At 48.1% G+C, this 23,089-nt stretch overlaps 1 protein-coding gene across 2 annotated transcripts in view; it reads left to right on the top strand.

Annotated features, from left to right (window-relative positions):
• The window catches only part of USP5 (ubiquitin specific peptidase 5), a 200,084-nt gene that overhangs the window by 155,666 nt on the left and 21,329 nt on the right, over positions 1–23,089 (top strand). For both annotated transcript variants that reach the window (XM_085619846.1, XM_085619847.1), the window contains exons 16-18: positions 8,036–8,179; positions 8,636–8,781; positions 8,886–9,039. In XM_085619846.1, coding sequence (XP_085475972.1) covers positions 8,036–8,179; positions 8,636–8,781; positions 8,886–9,039 — 444 coding nt within the window. The remainder of the gene's footprint in view (positions 1–8,035; positions 8,180–8,635; positions 8,782–8,885; positions 9,040–23,089) is intronic.

Genomic DNA, 23,089 nt, shown 5'->3' with positions numbered 1-23,089 from the left:
TGGCACTTGGGTCATTCTAGATTTCAACCTGCTTAGCACAGATAGATTTGAAGCAAATACATTTTTTTTCTGGAATCTCCAAATTCAAGTGTGGGTAAGATCTAGATTTCTAAGTGGTTGGGAGCAGTGTTTAAACACCCACAAATCCAGTATCCAGTATGCCAGTGAAATACGGTTTGAGGAGGAATTTGGGGGTTATCCCATGCCTGTAAAGATGTATCTCAGACAAATGCATGCCACGTACACAGTACACAAACTACATTAAAGTCAAGTAATTGTACAGTAAAGTTTTCAAATCAAGTTAGTAAAATCTATAGAAAATAATGAGGATAGAACCCAAAGTCAATGTTAGTCTGTGGACATTACCAAAATTGGATCGGGCAGGCCACTTTTGCACCAAATATGAAAAAAGGTAACTGTGCCCCCAGCCTTTATGAGGCTGAGCATTTGATAGTCAGCTACCTGCAGGCTTACCCACCAAATTCACCTTAAACTTTCAGGGGCATTTCAAGGGACTCTAGGCCACATATTCAAGAGGGAAACACACTTGTCTATCTCTCTGCTTTAGGGACAGACTAAAAGACCCACCCTAATTTTGTCAAGTGTTGCACAATTATCCTGGATGCTCATACGGTTCTCAGACTTTCAGGAGCTCTACTGAGGGATCCATATCCATGATCCAAAGGAAAGATCGACTTCTGTATCCCTACGTCTTTAGGGACTCCACAAAACTCCAAACCCAATGGATCAAACCCAATGAACTGCCAAGTGAGCCTCTTTGTCCATGATTTCTATAAGCTTTCCCGTTAGGAATCACTTCCAGAACTTAGGACCGGAGAGAGCAGGGTCCAAGACTTTTGTCCTCTCCCGGCTAGGCTGCAAGCAAATCTCCTTTCCTCCTCCTTCCTTTCCCACAAAAATTTCTATTTTGACATAGGGTTGCTGCAGCTTCAGTATACGGCAAGTCGTGAGTGTAGAGTTGACCTGACTTGCAGCACTTTGTCGCTTGTGCTGAGTTCAAGTCCCCACCACAGCCCACATATGACTTGCAGATTCAGTGACAACCAACACGTTATTTAAAAGATAGATGTTCCAGTGATCGTTACCCCATTATATGCCTTGTTTAGGGGTCTGATCATGCCCTAAGAGGTGTTTAGCAGCCTTCCACTGCTTGTAGTCCACCTAATTTACATGTAAATCCTGTGCGAAGTGGAGGATGCACCAAAAAGATGCACTTTTCTATGTATAGACTTTTCTCAGTCTATTAAAAAAGCAGCAATGGTGATGCCTAGATCCAGGTGAACCAACAGCATTGCCGAGAACATTGCCCAGGTGCCCCAGCGGATTAATTTCACTATCCCAAGCTTCTCCCCCAAGTGCCGTGTGTGTGCAAGAGTTTGGAAGGACATGGAGCATCTGGATCACCAATTACAATTCGTAATGTGGTTTGAAAATCACCTATTGGTATCAATAGGACGGTTCCCTTCATTATTCTTAGGCACTAAGCCTCTTATTCAGGTGTAATGATTCTGTGTACATGCACGAGTATCTGTTCATGGGATGCATACATTCACAAGACTTGGAGGGTTCTGTTGTCTTTGGGGTACTAGATGACTTGTTGAATCTGACTAACCCTTTAGGAATACTGTGGAGAGTTCTTGTATCTCAACACAACTGAAAAGACTTGAGCACACTGTGGTGGGTGAGGCTCCCTGACCCAGATCCTCAGTAAGACTCATCATCTCCATGTCCACTCTCTCAAATTGTGCACACACGGCCTGGTCCACACTGTGCCACAAGGATTTTCAACCGCCTCTGTGGAGTTGATAAATACTCAAGTCACTCATTTTCAATTCTGGGTCTATGATCTAGACGGACTGCGGAAAAAGAATATTTCTAGATGAGTCCTATGGCAAAAACAAATTCTGCAATAAGAGTAACCTGAATGTATGGTTTTCTCCATTAGGCTGTGTGTGATGTGACAATGAAGTATGATACGTACTGGGGGCGCATAGGATGCGTCCTGCAAGTGCAATGTGTGTTCCTGATGGATCCATCAACTGCACCAAATCATTACTGCTGTTCACTGTTTCTTGTCCTTCTCGCCGTTCTTGCCAAGAGCTGTCACTGTAAAAGTGTCTATGCACTACCAGTACTATATTTGCTACATTTAGTAATGTGTAATTATTTTTAAGATGTCAACTTTTTTCAGATTCTTAATTGAAAATAAGATGAGGCGATGAGAGTATCTGAAAGAGACAAGTTAGTGATAGATTCCTTACCTTAGAATATCCCCAGGCGTCAGACTGGATCCGGCAAGTTTTTCTTTGTAGCATTACCCCTGCGCGTCAGTAGGTGGCGTCGTGCATCTCAGTGTCCATCGTAAGTGCCGAGATGACGTCACGGAGACTACTTAGGCGGCACCCATGCGCGCTGACGTCAGTTCTTTCTTTTTCCGCGCCAGCAATCGCAGATCCGGATTGAGCACGTACCTTAGTCACTTTTTGATTACTCTTTTGAGACTTTTTGTCTCCCCTTTTTTCTCATGGTGCACATAGGGATGCCTGGCTTCAAGTCTTGTGGGGCCTGCCGTCGCAACATGTCGGTGGTGGACCCCCATGATGTTTGCCTCTACTGCTTGGAGACCGACCATGACTCCCGGTCTTGCCGGGACTGTCGAGCAATGGCCCCGAAGGCCTTGAGGGAGCGGCGCTGGAAGCTGCCGGAGGTCTGGCACTCGTCCCAACGCCACTCCAGGTCCAGGGACCATTCCCTGGACCACTCGCGGGGCCGCAGTTGTCGCTTCTCGGGTTCCAAGTCTTCGCCCTCGGATTCCAGTAAGCGACGACTGAAAAAGAAGTCGAAGAAGCGTGTTCGCTCTCCGACGTCCCCCCGTCGGTCCTCTGATGCGGACGAGGGTGACAGGGGCTCTGCCCCTGCGGCTCCTTTGGAGCCTGGGAGTCTCGCGGCTTACCCGCCTCACCCGGTTCCGTCGGCGACTCCCGAACAGGTGCAAGAGTTTCTTGCCCCCATGGACCGGCTTTTTAGCCCTAGGGCTCCCGCCGGTGCGCCTTCGGGCCCGTGTCCAGATCCTGTTGGCCCGCCGGTGCTGCCGGCGGATCCAGCCTCGGTGCCACAGGATCCTACGCTGTTGGCTCTGGCCCCGGCGTCATGGTGTCTGGCGCTTCCGGCACCAGCGCCGCCCTCGGCTCCACCTCAGGCGCCGCTGTTTGAAACCCCCCCCCCCCTTGCCCCGATTTCAGGACCATTTCGTTCCTGCCTGGGATCCGCATTGGGAGACGGCGCCGGCCCGGCCGCGCTGCTCCCGGTGCCGCTTCCAACGCCGTTTGTCCCCTCTCCGGCTCTGCCGCTGCGACCGGTTCCTCCTGCAACGGAGGTGGAGGATGACTGGGAGGGGTCCGAGGACCCTCTTGCTCGTCAATGTGACTCCGAGCAGGACTGGGTGGACGATCTGGAGGACGCCGGCGACCTCGATGTCTCTTCTGACCCGGGGTTTGCCTCTCCCCCGCCTATGATGGAGGAGGGCGCTTCCTACACAACTGTGCTCCGTCGGGCTGCTGAGGTCCTCAATCTTGATCTTCCTATGGTAGCCCTCAAGACTTCGTCGGAGCCCCTGCTTCCCTTCAACGCCCTCACCGACGTCCTGTTGGGCACTTAGTCGCGGCCGGCCACAGGGTCCCCTGTGGATAAAAATGTCGCCAGGCGTCACCGCCCGGCGTCTGGTGACCCCGTGTTTCTGACCACTCATCCCATGCCTGAGAGTCTGGTCATCCAGGCCTCGACGTCACAGAGTGCCTTTCCCACAGCTCCACAAGATAAGGACTCTTAAGAAGCTGGAGCAGTTTGGTAAGCAGTTGTTCTCGTCGGCCAGCTTGGGGCTGTGGTCGGTGAACACCGCCTGTTTGTTGGACCGCTATTCCCACGCGGTGTGGGACACGATTGCTCAAGTGTTACCTCAGTGTCCTGAGGAGGTCCATGCTGTGCTTTCCCAGGCATTTGCTGAGGGTAAGGATGCGACTAAGTTCGCCATTCGGTGTGGTTTGGACACCGCTGACTCGTTGGGCAGGGCGATTTCTACGACTGTGGCGCTGTGTCTCCACGCTTGGTTGCGATCCACTGGTTTCTCGCCTGATGTCCAGATCTCGCTCATGGACATGCCCTTTGATGGCACTCGCCTGTTTGGCGATAAGGCTGACAGTGCGCTGGAGCGCTTTAAGGATTCGCGGGCCACGGCCAAGTCCTTGGGCCTTTCCACAAAGAGCTCAGCCACTCCTGGGTTTCGTTCCTTTCGTGGCCAAGGCAGTGGCGCCCAGGCACGTTCCATAAGCAAGCCTGTGCAGAACCAGCCTTAGCGCGGACGCAGCTTCCGCAGGGGTGGCTCTGGGAATCAGCGTGGGGGGCAGTCCACCTCCGCCCCCGCTGCTTCTACCTCCAAACCTTCCTAATCAGAGCTTTGTGGAGCACCCTACGCCGGTGGGTGGCAGGGTCCTCCACCACTGGCGCGATATCACATCGGACGAGTGGGTGTTGCAGATCATCCGCAAGGGTTATTCTCTTCCCGTCTTCTCCTCCAGCCATGCCACCTTGGTGCCACCGCATGTCGGGCGATCACTTGTTGCTTCTCCAGCAAGAAGTTACGGCCCTCTCGGACAAGGGGGCCATCTAGTGCGTTCCTGGGCCAGAAGTAGGACATGGTTGTTATTCCCACTATTTTCTGGTCCCCAAGAAGGACAAAGAGGCCTGCGCCCCATCTTGGACCTCCGGAAAGTCAATGGCTTCCTCCGGAAGGAGAAGTTCAAAATGCTGACTCTGGCCCACGTCCTGGCTGCCCTCGACCCTGGAGACTGGATGGTAACGTTGGACTTGCAGGACGCATATTTTCACATCCCCGTCCTGCCGGCCCACCGGCGTTACCTGCGGTTCACGGTAGGCCGGGAGCATTTTCAGTTTGCCGTGCTCACCTTCGGCCTTACCAGTGCCCCTCGGGTGTTCACGAAGGTGATGGCGGTGGTCGCAGCTCACCTGTGCAGGTCGGGGTGTCAGTCTTTCCCTATCTCGACGACTGGTTGTTGAAGCCCGGCTCGCCCCAGGCAGTCGTCTACCACCTCCAGACTACGGCCAACCTCCTGCATTTGCTGGGGTTCTCCATCAACATGCCGAAGTCGCACCCGAGTCCCTCTCAGAAGCTCCCCTTCATCGGAGCGGTTCTGGATTCGACGCGGTTTCGAGTTTATCCTCCCGGGCAGCGAGTCTGGGATATTCAGGCTATGATTCCGATCTTTCAGCCTCTGTCCCGGGTTTCAGTCAGGATGACCCTCCGGCTCCTGGGCCGGATGGCCTCCTGCATCCTGCTAGTGCAGCATGCCAGATGGCATATGCGGGCTCTGCAGTGGGACCTGACGTTCCAGTTGGAGCAGTATCAGGGCAACCTGTCCGATCATGTCCAGATCTCGGAGGCCACTGCACGACAATTGCAGTGGTGGCTCACGAATCTCGATTGGGTCAATGGCAGATCCCTCTCCCTTCCCCAACTGGAGCACACAGTGGTGACTGATGTGTCCCTCCTGGGATGGGGAGGCCACTTGGAGAGGCGAAGTTCAGAGGACCCTGGTCTCCGGCGGAGTCCCGGCTCCATATCCACCTTTTGGAGCTTCGGGCGATCTGACTTGCACTGAAGGCATTCCTTCCCTCTGTCCGGTCAAGTGTGGTGCAGGTGTTCACGGACAACACCACCGCCATGTGGTATTGCAACAAACAGGGCGGGGTGGGGTCCTGGACCCTATGTCAGGCGGCTCTGCGCCTCTGGATATGGCTGGAACATCAGGGCATCACCTTGGTGGTTCAAGACCTGGCAGGTTCTCTGAACGCCAGGGCGGACGAACACAGCCACCGGTGCTTGATGGATCACGAATGGCATCTGCACTCAGACGTGGCGCAAGGTATCTTTCAGCAGTGGGGAGAGCCTTGGTTAGATCTATTCGCCACCGAAGAGAAGGCGCAATGTCATCAGTTCTGCGTGTTGGAATTTCCAAGGCAGCACTCGCTAGGCGACGCTTTTCGTCACGAGTGGAGTTGCGGTCTGTTGTACGCTTTTCTGCCTATACCTCTTCTGCCCAGAGCGCTGAAGAAGATTCGGCGCGACCAGGCCCAAGTCATCCTTGTGGCTCAGGATTGGGCACGAAGGTGCTGGTATTAAGAGTTACTCAGCATGGTGATCGATCCCCCCCGATCCGCCTGCCTCTTCGGGAGGATCTTCTGTCGCAGCAGCAGGGGACGGTCCTCCACCCGAACCTGCCAGCCTCCACCTCCATGCTTGGAGACTGAGCGGCGACAGTTGACAGCTTTCGATCTTCCTCCCGAAGTCTGCGATATCATTCTGGCAGCCAGGTTTCCCTCCACTAAAACGGTATACGCCTGCAGGTGGAACAAGTTTGTGGCATGATGCACAGCGAAGGCTGTCGTTCCCCTTTCTGCCCCTCTTTCTGAAGTCCTTCTGTTCCTTCTTTCTTTGGCCCAGCAGGGCTCTGCTCTGGGCACTATCAAAGGTTATCTTTCGGCCATCTCCGCCTTTTTACGGCTTCCAGATCAGCCTTCTCTTTTTAAGTCTCCGGTTGTTAACCGTTTCCTAAAAGGCATTACGCACATGTTTCCTCCCGTGCCGTTCATTATGCCTCAATGGGACTTAAACCTTGTCTTGACATATCTGATGTGCGCTCCCTTCGAGCCCCTTCATACCTGTCCTTTGCGTCTTCTCACTCTCTAGACTGCTTTCCTGGTATCTATCACCTCTGCTAGAAGAGTGAGTGAGCTCTAGGCTCTTTCTTCCAAACCTCCTTTCCTTTCTGTTCACCCGGACAAGGTGGTTTTAAGGACCCGTCCTTCTTTTTTGCCAAAGGTTGTCACGCCCTTTCACATCAGGCAGACCATCACTTTGCCCACCTTCTTTCCGCATCCTTCGAGGGAGGAGGAGAGGCTCCACCGTCTGGACCCAAAACATGCGCTCGCTTTCTATCTAAAGCGTACACAGCAGTTCCGGGTGGATGACCAGCTCTTTGTTGGCTACGTGGGCGCCATAAAAGGTCGGGCTGTGCACAAACGGACCATCTCTCGGTGGGTCGTTCTGTGCATCAAAGCATGTTACTCCTTGGCTAAGAAGGAGCCTCCTTTGGGGCTGCGTGCCCATTCTACCAGGGCAACTGCAGCCACTACTGCCTTGGGACGTGGCGTCCCCTTGCAGGACATTTGTCAGGCAGCTACGTGGGCCTCGCTGCACACGTTTACCAAGCATTACTGCCTTGACAGTCTGGAGAGACCGCTTCTTTGGCCGTTCTCTTCTCCGTGACTTTCTGGTGCAATCTATTCGCAGACCCACCACCGGGGTTGGTATTGCTGGGGTATCTATTCTAAGGTAAGGAATCGATCACTAACGTGTCTCTTTCAGATGCACAAGTTACTACTTGTGTAACGATATATCTGTAAGAGACATTGGTTAGTGATAGATTCCTTACCGCCCCACCCATCCTCCCTGTTCTGCGAACTGATTCTAGGGTTAAGGTCATCCCCCTTTCAGGGCCCTAGTTTCATGGCACCAATGGTCAATTTCTTGCATGGCTCTGCGTTCCTGGCGCGGAAAGTTGTGTCCAGAACTGACGTCAGCGTGCATGGTTGGCACCTAAGTAGTCTCCGTGACGTCATCTCTGCGCTTGCGACGCCAGTGACGGACACGGAGCCGCACGACGCCACCTACTGATGCGCAGGGGTACTGCTACAAAGAAAAACTTTCCGGATCCAGTCTGACACCTGGGGATATTCTAAGGTAAGGAATCTATCACTAACTAATGTCTCTTAAAGATATATCGTTACACAAGTAGTAACTTGTGCTTTAAGAGACTGTACCTCATGTTGTGGATGAAGGTTTAACAGATTGATGTGCACACTGTAGCCTTTGAGAAGCATTGTGTCCTTACATCACTGGTGTTCATCTGTATCACTTGTCCCTTTCCCTTCTATGCAGCCCCCATGTTGGATGAGTCGGTTATCATTCAACTGGTTGAGATGGGATTCCCCATGGAGGCTTGCCGGAAAGCTGTTTACTACACTGGCAATAGCGGTGTTGAGGCCGCTATGAACTGGGTGATGTCACACATGGATGATCCAGGTAAACCCAACATGCTGCCAAACCATCAACTCCCCTTATGATCTCACTATTGATAATAATGTGCTTTTATAAAACAAGTGCCAGTTCTGGGCAACAGAGATCAAATGCTTGCTTTTTGTTGTGGTAGATTGAAGTCATTGTTCTGTCTACTGCAGAAGTTGGACCTAATAAGTTGTGCCTTTGAAAGATTCAAGGCTGGATTTCTTCGAATATGGTAGAGACGGTGGTCCATGTTACTCCTGAGTGTGGAACATTAACATTTTATATTCTGCCACAGTAAACCATGGCCTCTCCCTTGCTCTCCCTCTAAAATGCTCACATTAGAAATGCTTGTCCTCATGTGTACTTGTTGAGCATGAGGTTTCTCCTCCACAGGCATTGGGGGTTGTTGCTGTCACCTCCCTGTTCGAATGTTACTGTATTATAGACTTGATTGGTTTCTGTTTGTCTTTCTAGATTTTGCCAATCCACTGGTGCTGCCTGGCTCCAGTGGGCCCGGATCGATCACTGCCTCAGTCGAACCTCTGAATGAGGATGGCATTGCCACGATCATCTCGATGGGCTTTTCCCGCGAGCAGGCCATCAAGGCGCTCAGGGCCACGGTATGTTCCTCTGTGGATATGGTATGTTCTTCTGTGGATTACTTTAGCTCGCTGCATCTCATTTAAGCCTCATCTGCTCATCCTGCATTCTATTTCCTCCTTAGTGCAACAGCCTGGAGCGGGCAGTAGACTGGATCTTCAGCCACATCGACGACCTGGATGCAGAAGCAGCAATGGATATCTCAGAGGGGCGCTCTGTTGCCGAATCTGTGTCCGAATCCACCCCAGCCGGACCCAAAGTACGAGATGGACCAGGAAGTGAGTCTTTGCCTTATTTTCTTCCTGAACTTTTAATTGTTAGGCATTTTGGTTGGACACCTTGCCCTTGCAGAGACTGTATAAAACACACAAGGATTTGTTTCAAAGTAGGCAAAGCCATCATAGTAATGATGGCAAATTAATCCCAGCCATGTCCCCCTCAGTTAGGTTTAATGGAAGCTTCCATCTAGCACTCTTGGGCCCTAGTTATACATTTGTAAATTTACTAGTGTATACTGCCGTTAGTTCTAAGCTTACACTTTTTTCTGTTCACCATTTCCAAGTGTAAAGTTACCCCTGGTGCAGACTTCCATGTCCCCTGGGTGAATCGTCTTATACTGGCATTTACCAGTGTAAATTTACTACTTGTAAATTTGTACACGTTGACAGAGACCTCTCTACCCGTGGGAGAGGTATCACTATGAGAAAGTAGAGGAAAAATAAAAAAGTTTATTAAAGTGTTACAAAAACATTTTAAACAGGAACGTAAAATATTCATGTTAAATAATTGTAACTATTTATTTTAGACCTCGAAAATCTGAAATAAAATGTTACTGCACATTATGTTAAATGTGTATTAAATAATTAAAATATATGTATTTCATTTTGAAATAGTTCTTAAAGAATCATTTTTAAAAATCATGCGTACATTATATTTTAATTTACTATGTATTATGATTTATTAAACATTACGTGTATAATTAACTTGAATTATGTTTTTAATAAGTTTAATTTACATTTAATGTAAAACTAATATTAAATGGTATAATATAATAACTAGTTTGCAGCATAGACGTCTTCTAGATTCACATACTGTACATATCCTGCTATCTAGTGGTTGGAGTGAAAAAGTGCTACTTTCCCCCCCCCCCTTCCTCCCAATGGATGTGTGAAACACGATTCTTTTGATTGGGCTATTACCAACTCCCTTTGGGTGTGTGCAAGGTCTCAGATAATGTTTTCCGCCATGGAGATGGGGGGGGGGGCCGTGCAGAATTCAGATAAAGTATAATAGAAGATACATGCAAAAAAGGTAGCCCACCTGAAACTCCAAAGAGATGGGTGGTTCTAAGGAAGGTTGCATGAGGGGGACTTCTTGAGCCAAGCCGCTTGTTTGGCGCTGCTCACATTGTTCCTCGTGCAGCTTGTTTGGCACTGCTCACATTGTTCCTCGTGTAGCTTGTTTGGCGCTGCTCACATTGTTCCTCGTGTAGCTTGTTTGGCGCTGCTCACATTGTTCCTCATGCAGCTTGTTTGGCACTGCTCACATTGTTCCTCGTGCAGCTTGTTTGTCGCTGCTCACATTGTTCTTCGTGCACATTGTTCCTCGTACACATTGTTCTGCAGCTTGTTTGGCGCTGCTCGCATTGTTCCTCCTGCAGCTTGTTTGGCGCTGCTCACATTGTTCATCGTGCAGCTTGTTTGGCGCTACTCACATTGTTCTGACGCTGCTCGGAATGTTTCTCGTGCAGCTTGTTTGGCGCTGCTCACATTGTTCCTCGTGCCGCTTGTTTGGCGCTACTCACATTGTTCTGACGCTGCTCGGAATGTTTCTCGTGCAGCTTGTTTGGCGCCGCTCCCGTTGTTCCTCGTGCAGCTTGTTTGGCGCTGCTCACATTGTTCCTCGTGCAGCTTGTTTGGCACTGCTCACATTATTCCTCTTGCAGCTTGTTTGGCGCTGCTCACATTGTTCCTCGTGCAGCTTGTTTGGCGCTGCTCACATTGTTCCTCGTGCAGCTTGTTTGTCGCTGCTCACATTGTTCCTCGTGCAGCTTGTTTGGCACTGCTCACATTATTCCTCTTGCAGCTTGTTTGGCGCTGCTCACATTGTTCCTCGTGCAGCTTGTTTGGCGCTGCTCACATTGTTCCTCGTGCAGCTTGTTTGTCGCTGCTCACATTGTTCCTCGTGCAGCTTGTTTGGCACTGCTCACATTGTTCCTCGTGCAGCTTGTTTGGCACTGCTCACATTATTCCTCTTGCAGCTTGTGTGGCGCTGCTCACATTGTTCCTCGTGCAGCTTGTTAGGCTCTGCTCACATTGTTCCTCGTGCACATTGTTCCTCGTACACATTGTTCCTCCTGCAGCTTGTTTGGCGCTGCTCGCATTGTTCCACGTGCAGCTTGTTTGGCCCTGGTCACATTGTTCCTCGTGCAGCTTGTTTGGCTCTGCTCACATTGTTCCTCGTGCACATTGTTCCTCGTACACATTGTTCCTCCTGCAGCGTGTTTGGCGCTGCTCGCATTGTTCCTCGTGCAGCTTGTTTGGCTCTGCTCACATTGTTCCTCGTGCACATTGTTCCTCGTACACATTGTTCCTCCTGCAGCGTGTTTGGCGCTGCTCGCATTGTTCCGCGTGCAGCTTGTTTGGCGCTGCTCACATTGTTCATCGTGCAGCTTGTTTGGCGCTACTCACATTGTTCTGACGCTGCTCGGAATGTTCCTCGTGCAGCTTGTTTGGCGCCGCTCACGTTGTTCCTCGTGCAGCTTGTTTGGCGCTGCTCACATTGTTCTGGCGCTGCTCACATTGTTCCTCGTGCAGCTTGTTTGGCGCTGCTCACGTTGTTCCTCGTGCAGCAGGGCAAGTACTCTTTCGATGGCTGAATACTGTCTCCAGGTATTTGGGGGATGTCTGGCAAGGAGTGGATACTTTATCGGAAAGCGAGGTAAGAATTAGTTTTTAGGTCGAGGACTATCCGGTCTGCCGAAGGCAGAACCGGAAGTCAGAGATTTAATGTTTCCTAGAGTGGCTATTTAGCCCGCCTCTCTTTTTGCTTCTCCTCCATTGGCTGGCTTCCTAAACGGAGGCCAGCCATTGGAGGAGAGAGCCGTCCCTCCAAATAGGCTCCGTCTTTTTCAGATTCGGGGGCGTGTTTCTTGCTGTTCTTTCCACTTTTTAGCCACGCCCTTTTTAGAACAGCAGGAACACGCCCCCGAATCCGAAAACGCCGCTGCCTTTGTGCTTGTTATCGCTTGACCTGAGCTCTGCAACTTGATCTGCAGTTGCTGAGTAGGAAAGGGCAGGAAGGCAGCTTGTGAGAGGCGAGTCTCTGCAAGTATTGCGTTCCGGGGCCCTGGAGTGCCTCGTGCACAAGACAATAAGCAGACTAATAAAGTTTGTCACTACATCTTCGATTAACAATAAAAAAGCATATTAAAATATATCTCCAATACTCTCATTCATCCGCGCATGGCTTTTTCCCTGTGGCGTATATGTATAAACCACAGCTGAAATGACATTCAGTGTGTACAGCTGTGCTTTCTTAAATAACGAAATAATTTGTAAAAGGATATCGTAATTTTTCAACTTTCCATTAAAAATGAGTTTACACCTCTGAATCTGGCCGCCGCGCCGTTCCAGCGGTTCCTCGTTGTTTAAGGTTGTTTTCCCTCTGCCTCTCGCTCTGGTTTCCTTGTTCCCCCAGCAGCTCCCCCTAGCAGCGCCCCCCACCTCCGGGGGGTCAGCTCCTCGCAGTGTTCCTGTCTGATCTGCTCTGGGTCCCGCCCTCGCCCCCTCCCAGGTGTCTATCAATGTGGTGTCAATCAGTGGCTTAATAATTTTCAGCCCCCCCCCACCCCCCCAAAGTAAATGTCAGCAGCAGGTTCCATCTGCTGATAGGCAGCTGGGGAAAGTGTGGGGGTGCAGACTTGATTGCACCTGGTAATTGCTAGTTGTGATAAATGCCACACGACTGGAAACTCTGATCCAATCAAATCCAATAGCGTTTGGTTACCAGTTTGTCTGAAATAATGTGAATGAACAGGCGGACTGCATAAACATTATCAGGCATTAAGGCCCTCCCTCTTGATACATTTCGGCAGGGTTGACCAGCCGAAATGTCTGGGTAAGCTGCGGCTGTGCTGTTGTAGCTGCCAAACTTTTTAAATTCGGATGTGTGATCTAACAGTAATTATTGGACGTACCGGAATTATATGGGGCGCTCGTAATGACGGCCCAAATGTCGATGCTTTAGGAAGAATCAGGGAGGGGACTGGAGAGAAAATTATACCATACAAGTAGAAGGGGGGCACAAACAGGAAGGACGATTTGATATTTCAGTTCGACGAAATTGGCATATAATTGTCACTGTCTTGTGTTTTCTAATGTTATGTAAAAGCATAACTAAAAAATTAAATAAAAAATAAAGACGGCTCAGGTCGGTTCTTTCGGGCGAATGGTGACGCTCTGGCCTCCCGTCACTTCTCGCCTTGCCAACCTTACAAAGGCAGGGTCCCTCCCGGCCTACGTCTGTTTTCCCATAATCCCCCTTTCATTCCGATGAAAAGATTCCCCTTCACGCGGCCCGCTGCAACTGGAAGGCGCGAGCTTCACAAACAGAGACTAACTATAGGCAGTGTTTGAGGCGCCGTCCTGACAAACATACTCCTTCTCCGACTGACGGGAAATATAAATCAGTCAATATGGAGGCGGGGTGGTGGCGCTAGGACTGGGTGTGCGAGGATATTCTCAAAACACCGAGGTCTCCGACTTCGCGTCCACGCGCTGCTGTGGCTGTAAAATGCGGGCCCCACGGGGGCAGCAAAAACAATGGGAATTTCATGGATTTGTCTGAAGCGCCTTGAAACATCCACTATTAATTCTAGCAGCTGTTTTCGTATAGATGTCACATAGCTCCTCATGTCGTGAACGACCTCTTATGGTAGTCCTGGCTTTTATATATGACGGCAAATGGACGTCACACCGAAATGCCAGGGGTAACTGAAGTGACATCACACGTCCTTTGACCTCCACTTTCACACACTTACACATATACACACATTCACAAACATAAACTCACACATAAACACACACTCAAACACACACTCATCCATAAGCATGCTCACAACATGCATTTAAAAGCATTTTATACTTACCTCAGCTGCCATGGAAGGGCATTTTCCTGCTTATTGTACTCCATTTTTATTACACTATTAGTGAAAATAATATATTTTATTTATTCACTATTAATGTAATGAAAAATTGACAGAAAATAAAGAGAGTGAAGCCCCAGCTTCCCCTGTGTTCCTGGCACTGAATTTGCAACCTCTGAGGCCAGGGGTCGCAAAGGCAGTGCTAGGGGTAGCCAGGTGCGCAACGCCCATTGGGATCAGAGGGCTTCTCTGCCCCCCCCCCCCACACACACACAGCCACACCCGAGTATTTTACAGGTCTTTAAAAGACCATTCGCTTGTAAATGAGCCTTTGTTATTTCACTCCTTCTGGAGCCCCACTCTAACTATTGCTGGAAGAGTCAACCCCCCCCCCCCCACGAAATTGGGCTCTAGTTGCAATCCAGGGGTCACAGCTGCGACACCTAAATGACATCCATGATTGTGCATGGTAAGATATGTGTATAGCGAGAGAACGTGGACTATGAGTCTAGCGAGAGAACGTGGACTGTGAGTCACAGAATGCAGTTTTAAATTACTTTTATATTTAACAGAAACTTCTAACAACACAGGGGCTTACAAGAAACTGACGCATCGCTGTGTTAAAGCAGCAATGCACTAGTTTCCTTGCACCTGTGAGAGAAACCCTTTCGCCTCCATGAATGCGCTATATTTACAATGCAAGCAGGGGCGGCCTTAGGCATGTGCAAGCTGTGCACCTGCACAGGGCCGCCAAACCCCAGGGGCCGCCACGAGGAATCGGATACAAGGGCACGCATGTATTTGCTTATTTGCTTTGCTATCGCTACGGCCCGGTAACGGGAGTTAGTTAACAGGCAAATAACTCAACAGTGATCCTGCGGTGTTTTAACTGACTACTTCTCGTCCATCCGACTCTGGAGACATTGTCTCTGTCTGCACTGCAGTATTGTCACTCACTTTGTTCAAGTTGTGTGAGTGATGGATTCAATCTTTTCTGATCAGTGTCCTGCTCGCTCGGCTAAGTCGGCTCGCGGGCGTGGCCGTGGCTCGATTGTGTTTATGCAGTGTCGCTGCCGGGCCAGTGGGCGGGACACTGCTGGATTTTGGTTCTCGGGGGTTGGGGCTGTGCGCGGCAGCGTGCGCACTTCACAGTGTGCGCACTGCGCTAGCATTCGCCCAGTCAGTGCCACGTCCCAGCATACCCGCACCACGGTCTCCATCGTGCAGGTTCGTTCAATGGCCGCCGCCGCTGTTGACTGCACTCACTACTACTGAGTGAGCGACTAGGCCCAACATCACTCTATGCTTATATATCACTACCTCACAACATCCCTCTCCCTCACTACCTCACTCTTTCACTACCTCACTCTCTATCTCACTACCTCACTCTCCATCTACCTCACTCTCTCTCACTACCTCACTCTCTATTTCAATACCTCACTCTCTCTCTCTATCTCACTACCTCAATCTCTCTCTGCTAATGCAATAGGTATCACATATGCAAAAAAAAAGCTAATGCCAATAGAAATGACAATGCCATTTATTTAGGGATACAAAAATGATAAAAAAATAATGAGCAATACCAATAGCTCTACCTATAATATTGCCGAGACCATTGCATTGTAAATGCTTGTTTAATATATTATAGGAGCAAGAACACGGGTTAATACCAGCATGTCTAGCGTGCCTGCGCTTACAGTAAGGAGCTGTTTACACACTTCGGATGCGGTTTTAAATTGCTTTGGAACGCACTTAATAGCTTTAGTACTGCGTTTGAAACGCATCTATATGGATGACAAAAAAAGTGCTTCTGCCATAAACCTCGACTCCTGGGAAAGGAGTTATACCCCAGTCTTTCTTTCCTTTCAAACATCACTAAAAGCTCAAATATGTGCTCTATGCGTAAAAGGGTTTTAACATTAGAAAAAAAGAAAAATAAAGTTGTGGGTTTTTGCTTAAAAAGAGATTTTAGGGATCTCTTGAGCAACATTCAGGCCAATGGGAGGGTTACTTCCCAAGTACCTACTTAACATATCAACGTAAGAAACCTTCAATAAGGCATCAAATGCCGCTTATGGCTGGCTGCAAAACGAGCCTTTTTTCACGGGCATTAAATATATGGGCACAACTTTACCGTGGCCCTAAATGTAGATCACATATAAGAGGCTTCTGGCAGGGGGCTGTGAAGGTCCTAACCCCCCCCCCCCCCCCCTTTCAGGGCGGACACTCATTGGGGATCGACAACTGGTAAGCTTCAAACAAGGGATTGTAATGATCATAATAGGGCATCAGGTCGAGCACAAAAACCTCAAAAGTCTTGTGCTTATCTCATGAAAGCTCATTCCTTAGCTGCCCTCTAAGCAGGAACAGGGAGGCAGAATTACGGTTCCAGTAAAAGAAAAGCAAAGAACTTCAATGCCTTTTTAGCCTTTGCTTCTCAAAGGAAACGGGGACTTATCTTTTCAAAACACGCAAGTTGTTTGTTTGCATTACCCAGGGCGATACGATATAACCTATAGCACCCACAGTAACAAAACACATGCCTAAAGAACGCACTAACAAAGGTGCAACATTTAGCTGTTGCTACAGCCGCTTGGTGACATAATTCTCTGCAAAGCATTTAGCGAATGCAATAGAGAACAGTTCCGAGCTATGCTATATAACATATAGCACCCACAGTAATACAACACGTGCCTCAAAAGCACACTAACAGGTGCGATTGGAACATTTAGCAGTTGCTACAGGCACTTGTAAAATATTTGACTGCAAAGCATTTAACGTATGCCATGGAAAACAGAAATGTCGTAAGGCAAGTACTAATAGGTATGGGTGACATGGGTGACTTGTCCAAATGAGCCACACAAACTTTGTAAACAAATTGTGCTATAGAATATATAGCACTCGCAGAAAGAACATATCTGCCTAAGGAACACACTGCTAGAGGTACAATGCCAATGCTTACCAGTTACTACGGCCACAGAGGGAAAATAATTGTCTGCATAGCATTTGCCACATGCAATAGGACAACTGAAGCCCATAGGTCAAAGTACTAATGCATGCACATTAGCAGCTTATTCAAGCCAGCCGCAGAAAACTCTAAAGTTGCAATGGTATGTTTCTTCTGTATATTAACCTTCTAAACAGAAAGTATTCCTAGAATTCACCTAACCACCTGTGAACACTGGTTCAGGGACAAGTGTGGCTTGGTCGCACACCCATGGCTATATGGGCCAGGCATACGTATATACACATACATATGGCCGTCTACAAATTCTTTTCAGATTTACACCCCAGAGAAAGCTGGGTAATAACAGATGTATTTTTCTTCTCCCAACAAAACAAAATGTCACTTTTATGGGGCAACAATGGGGAAGGAGGCCGCTTCCTCAGATGGGAACGCCCAAGAAAGCAGCGATATACAAATATATATACATCCTTACCAGTTACACACTGCATTACTCCTGTTCTTAATGCAGGAGCCAATCACAGTTTCAAAAGAACACACAGATTGTTTCTCCATATATGCAGTTACACAACATATAGGACACGTAAGAGCCCTCTTCCCCAATGAACTCAAATGTACAGCATTTAAAGGTCAGACATATAATCACATTCAACACTAATATGGTTCACAACCCATTTGCACCTGGTGGGATATCACACCTTTTTCTTAAGAAAAGGCTTGCACAGGGAAAAACACCATACACTGTCTTACTACACCCACACAGTCAACTTCTACTCAGGGGATGGGTCTCACACTGGTAGCCTTACAAACCCCTACTAGAGGACCATGTCTTCAAGGGCAACACAGCACCTTTTTTTCACCAAAGGAGCCTGCCCGGACAACAAAGTGTTTACCACAACAACAAAGGGCGAGTCAGCTGCTGTTACAGAAGACTGATCTTGACCACATGGTTGCGCATGACAACCCCTACCATTATGATCCTTCACTGGAGTTGAGGGAAAATAAATAAATGAATAAAAAAAAGGTGAGACTGCTTCGCCGAGGTAGACAGATCTCAACCATGTTATGGGGTGAGGCGACCCCAACAAAGTATACATCCGCTCCTACCAGGGAGACTGATCTTAACACCAAAAGGGGCGGCAACTCTTCAAACGGATTTAACCGCGTCTTCCAAATCTGCCACGTGGGGTCGGCAACTGGGTTTGACTTCGACCTTTAAATCCACCACATAAGGAGGTGGGATAACACTCCTCCACAACAAAAAAACACATGCACCCACACACATTGTGAACAATCACCCCAAAGCATGCAAATGCATTTTACATAGCAAGGCAAAGCTTACTGGGACCACACTTCAGGGTCTCACACAAATATTTAACCCTCAAACCAGGGCCTTCTACTCAACAGAATCTATTCCTAGCAATGCAAAGAAAACACAGCTCTTTACCAGGTTGCTTTTATTTTGCAATAGATATAAACCTACATAAAGGCAAGGTTAAAGGATTACAAGGTGTACCTTTCAGACCTCACTGCTAAGTAATACAAGTACACAGAGTCAGTACAGAGCATGCTCAAGGGTTACGGTATCTCATCCTTGCTCTTTATCACTGGCGTACTCACTGCCACTAAAGCCATGCAGACACCTGTTGCAACAGGGGTCCCATTGCAAATAGTCTGGCCTGAAGCCCACTATGCACAGTGCAAATTAAGGGCTCTTACCCACATTAGAAAATCGGGGGCCAACGAAAACAGTAAAGCACATACATCGACCACAACCCAAGGAAATCCTCCTAGCACTAAACACCTTCCATACCCACTTACGGTACAGAACAGTGGCTAACCCAGAACAGGCATATACATATGTAAACGTATTCGCAGCACACATACATATTTCCATGCCTTTAGATGTCCATCTCATCATCTTGGGTAACCGAAAGGATTGTACACATTGCCAATATCTTTGGCACCAGTTGCCAAATCTTTGCGCAATTTTCAAAACTAATGGGGCGCCTGTCTTGAAAGTTTCAGGGTAATTCGTCTAGCGGGGGCCTGAGAAACAAGCATTGGCATAGCCAATAGGTCTCGCTTTTGGGACCTTATCAGTATTTAGTTATGCAGCACAATATCCTTACATCAACTGCTGCATGGCTAAACACTAAGCACGGGGATTGGATGGGAGTCTATTCCAGAGGCTGAAGCCGAAGGAAGAAGAGGAGAGGCGGCGCGACACTGGAGGGGGCTGTCGGCTGAAGGTAAGTTTTTTTTATTTTTAAAATAATATATTATTTCTAAAACCCCCAAGCGACCTCCCGGGCGACCCTTCCTGTGCTCCCCCTCACCACCCTTTATTCATGGCGGCCGCCATTGGACAAAAGCCACAAGAGTAAAAGAGAGGAGGAAGGAGGGCAAAGCCACACACATGCAGGGTGAGAGAGGGTGGGTAAAGGCAACACAAACGAATGGAGGGAGAGAGGAAAATATGAAGGAATATCATGTCTGTAATACAACTAAAACAAAAAAGTCAAAAAATATAAGTGAGAGTGCACTCTGGAAAAAAATGTTCTTAACTACTGTGTAGCGTGTTTGAAACAGTAACAAAGACAGAGATATGAGAGAAGGGTCGAAAGTCACAGGGACGGAGGTTGGGGGTGCAAAGGCAACAGTGGTAGAGGGGGCAACATGAAGTAATATCATTTCTGCAATACAATTAAAACAACAAAAGTCAGAAAAATATAAGTGACGTACACACTCCGAAAATAAACTTTCTTAAGTCTGGTGTAGTGTGTTTGAAGTAGTAACAAAGATAGAAATGCTGAAGAAGGTGTCAAAAGCCACAGGGAAGGAGGGTGGGAGGGAGGTGGGAATAGGCAACACGGACCAAGGAAATGAGGGTGGGATGGAGGGTGACTAAAGGCATACCGATGGAGGGTTGGAGGAAGAGGGTAAAGGCAGCACGGTCTGATGGAGGGAGAGAGACAGCACAAAGGAATATCATGTCTGCAGTACAACTAAAGCAATAACAGTCAGAAAATGTAAGCAACATGCACACTCCGTTTGGTATGGCCTCTCATTGTATAGTATGGTATGAGCTGTCATGTATGGTATGGTATGACTTGTCATTGTATAGAGTGGCATGGGATGGTATGGCCTTTCATTCTATAGAATAATATGGTATGAGCTGTCATGTATGGCATGGTATGGCTCGTCATTGTATAGAGTGGTATGGTATGGCATAATTGTATAGTATGGTATGGTTTGGCCTGTTTTTGTACCGTATGGTATGGTTTGGCCTGTTTTGTACAATATTGTATAGTTTGGTCTCTCTTTGCATAGTATTGTATGGAATGGTGTGGTATGAGATGGTATTGTATTGTATGGTATGGCTTATTAATGTATAGTATGGTGTGGCCTTTCTTTGTATAGTATGGTATGGTTTAGTCTGTCTTTGTATTCTATGGTATTGTATTGTCCGGCCTCTCTTTCTATGGTATGGTATGGTATTATATGGTATGGTATGGCACTGTATAATATGTTATGATATGGTTTTGTATGGTATGACATGGTATGTCCTGGCATTGTATGGTATGGTATGTTATGAGTTATCATTTTAAAGTATGGTCTATGTTTGTATAGGGTGGTATGGATTGGCCTATCTTTGTAGACTATGGTATGGGTTGGCTTCTCTTTGTATGGCATGTTATGGAATGGCCTGTCACTGCATTGTATGGTATTATATGGTATGGTCTGTCATTGTATAATATGGTATGACATGGTTTGGTATGGTATGGTATGGTTTGGCCTGCCATGCTGAGATATTTTTGTCTATTTGAAAGAACTATAGGCCAACTACAATGAGTGGTGTTTTTAACAAATCTACAGCCCTGCAGTGTTATGTGCATACATGAGCACAGGCGCCGCCTTATCTGCAGGTGCCAACAACTAGCAGCGCAATGCAATTTCCACCTCTGAGCTGGTAAATATGCATTAGTCTGTTAAACATGTGGCAGTATTGGTTTCATTGGGCAGTGCTTGTGATGAGATAAGAATAGAAGCCAGGATGAGATAGCAAGACTACATTATGTGGGGTACACCATGTCATGAGGACCGATGTACCTATTTCATTGCATTGCAAAGAAAATGAATCACACCGTGCGCGGTGATAACTGCTGTATACCTCGCAAACATGGCCAACGCATCTTGCGGTGCAAGAAGTGACTGACAAAGATGAGCTGTTCGAAATTGCCCCCTTAACGATGTGTCGGGATAACTAGGATGCCTCCCAACTGTTCACTTATTTGCTCAGTGTTTTTATGTCTGCTGTGCTTCCATGGGTGAACGTGTATCAAAACCGAAGTCTCTAGAATAAACCATACAAAAACAAAAAGCAACACTTACTGACCTCTTATAGGGCTCATATGTACGAAGACATAGGCCATCTGTCCTATATACCACAATAGTCCTGCTTCCCATGCTCAGGTTAATGGAGAGCACTTGGGTATGCCTACATCTATTTTAAATTAAAAAGAAAACAATATGCTTCAGTCACACTTAAATGCGGCCTTAAAAGATCATTTAAAAATAATGATGCTCAAGTGCAATTTTTAGAAAGTGCAACTTTACAATCGAACTAAGGCTTAGTTTAAGCCCAGGCTGATCTCCGGGGCTCACCAGGTCATAGCCTGTGACGGCACGTATAATTTCTTCTATGGAAGGAAATACATACATCGGACGATACAGCAACACTTTATATTTAAATGAATACAGAGCGCTGCCAAAAAGGAAATACAAGTCACCAGTGCCATCTGGTGGCTGTTTAGTGTGAATAAAAATAAGAAGACACGGTAAAAGTCTTAGAAGGAAACAAACCGCAGCGGCCTTGTCTGAAGTTGTGTCCAAAAACACACAGTACTTTTATTCAAAGGTGTGTCTTTTAAAATGTTATTCACTTTGACGTAGTGGCATGTTATGGTGCTAGTTGAAGCACACGCCCTGAGATGTATGGGGGTAGTGCGGAATACATATACTCAACAACAGTAAACAAACAAGTGGGAGGGGTGGGGGGAGTGCACAGAACAGAAGAGACGCCCTGGGAATGTTTCCGAAAGTGTGCGCGTGTGAAGCAGCAGCTGTTTGCTCTCTTTGGAAGCACATACTCGTGGTTGTGGCGCGCCGCTGCGCACTCCCGCACGCAGTATGCTTCCAAAAAGAGCTGAACGACGGCTAGAGGTCTCCTATGCAGTGCATGCACACTGCGTAGGCGAGACCTAAAAAGGGAGGGTCCCAAAACGTGTTTTCTCCATGTTAATTTCCATTGGAAACCTTAGACATGGCTTCAGCCTGAACTGTTGAACGAAATTACACCAAATTTGGTAAAAAGGCAGCTTCTCAACCAGAAAGCACTCTTCCTTAAATGGTGTAAATCCGTTCGGGAGTTTTTAAGAAATTTAAACATATACAGATGCCAATATTTGAGGATTGTGAGATCTGATTGGCTGCCAACACTTCAAACCAGAAAGTTGGCAGCCATCTTGTAAACCAAGTCACAAGAAAAAAACGTTAGAAAACAAGATAAGAGGGCAGGGTAGAAACACCATGACCCCCTAGGCCTGCTCAGGGTGTCTCACAGGGACCCGCTGGGCCCAAAAAAAGCATTAAAAAAAAAAAAATTGTCGGGATTCGCGTTGGGTCTGCAAATCCGGCAGAAAATTTAAAAACACGAAGTATAGACTCCAGCGCTTTGTTTGTTTTAAGCCCCCGGGTGGCCCAGGTCCCGGGGGAAATGCAGTCTTATGTAGCGGGGGCCCCTGCATACCCGGGACCGCCACCTCCCCGGGGCTTTAATGAATGTAGGGCAGGGTACCCTCCACCTCCCCGGGGTTTCTTTTTATAACTCTGTAGGCGGGTGGGGGGGGGCGATGGCCACCACATCCCTGGGGCACACTTCATTTAAATATGGGGATCTGTTGCGGACCACCACCTCCCCGGGGCTATGTAGAAGTAAGGAGGTGGGCCAGGCCAGGGCCATGGGCACCGCCACCCCACATGGCCAGCTCCAGCAATATGCTGGGGTGCCCACCCCTGGGACATTGCAGTTTGCAATGGCAGGGCAGGAGCGCTGCTCCCACCCTGCTATTGCAAACTTCTGCTTCGCTTCATGAGCAGAAAAACTGCTCTGGCTTCCATGAAGTGAAGCAGATTTGCTTTTTTTTGGCAAAGG

The sequence above is a fragment of the Triturus cristatus genome, chromosome 7 (genome assembly GCF_964204655.1).
Source record: "Triturus cristatus chromosome 7, aTriCri1.1, whole genome shotgun sequence".
In the NCBI taxonomy this organism is placed as follows: Eukaryota; Metazoa; Chordata; class Amphibia; order Caudata; family Salamandridae; genus Triturus; species Triturus cristatus.
This window is presented reverse-complemented; position numbering and strand designations above follow the sequence as displayed.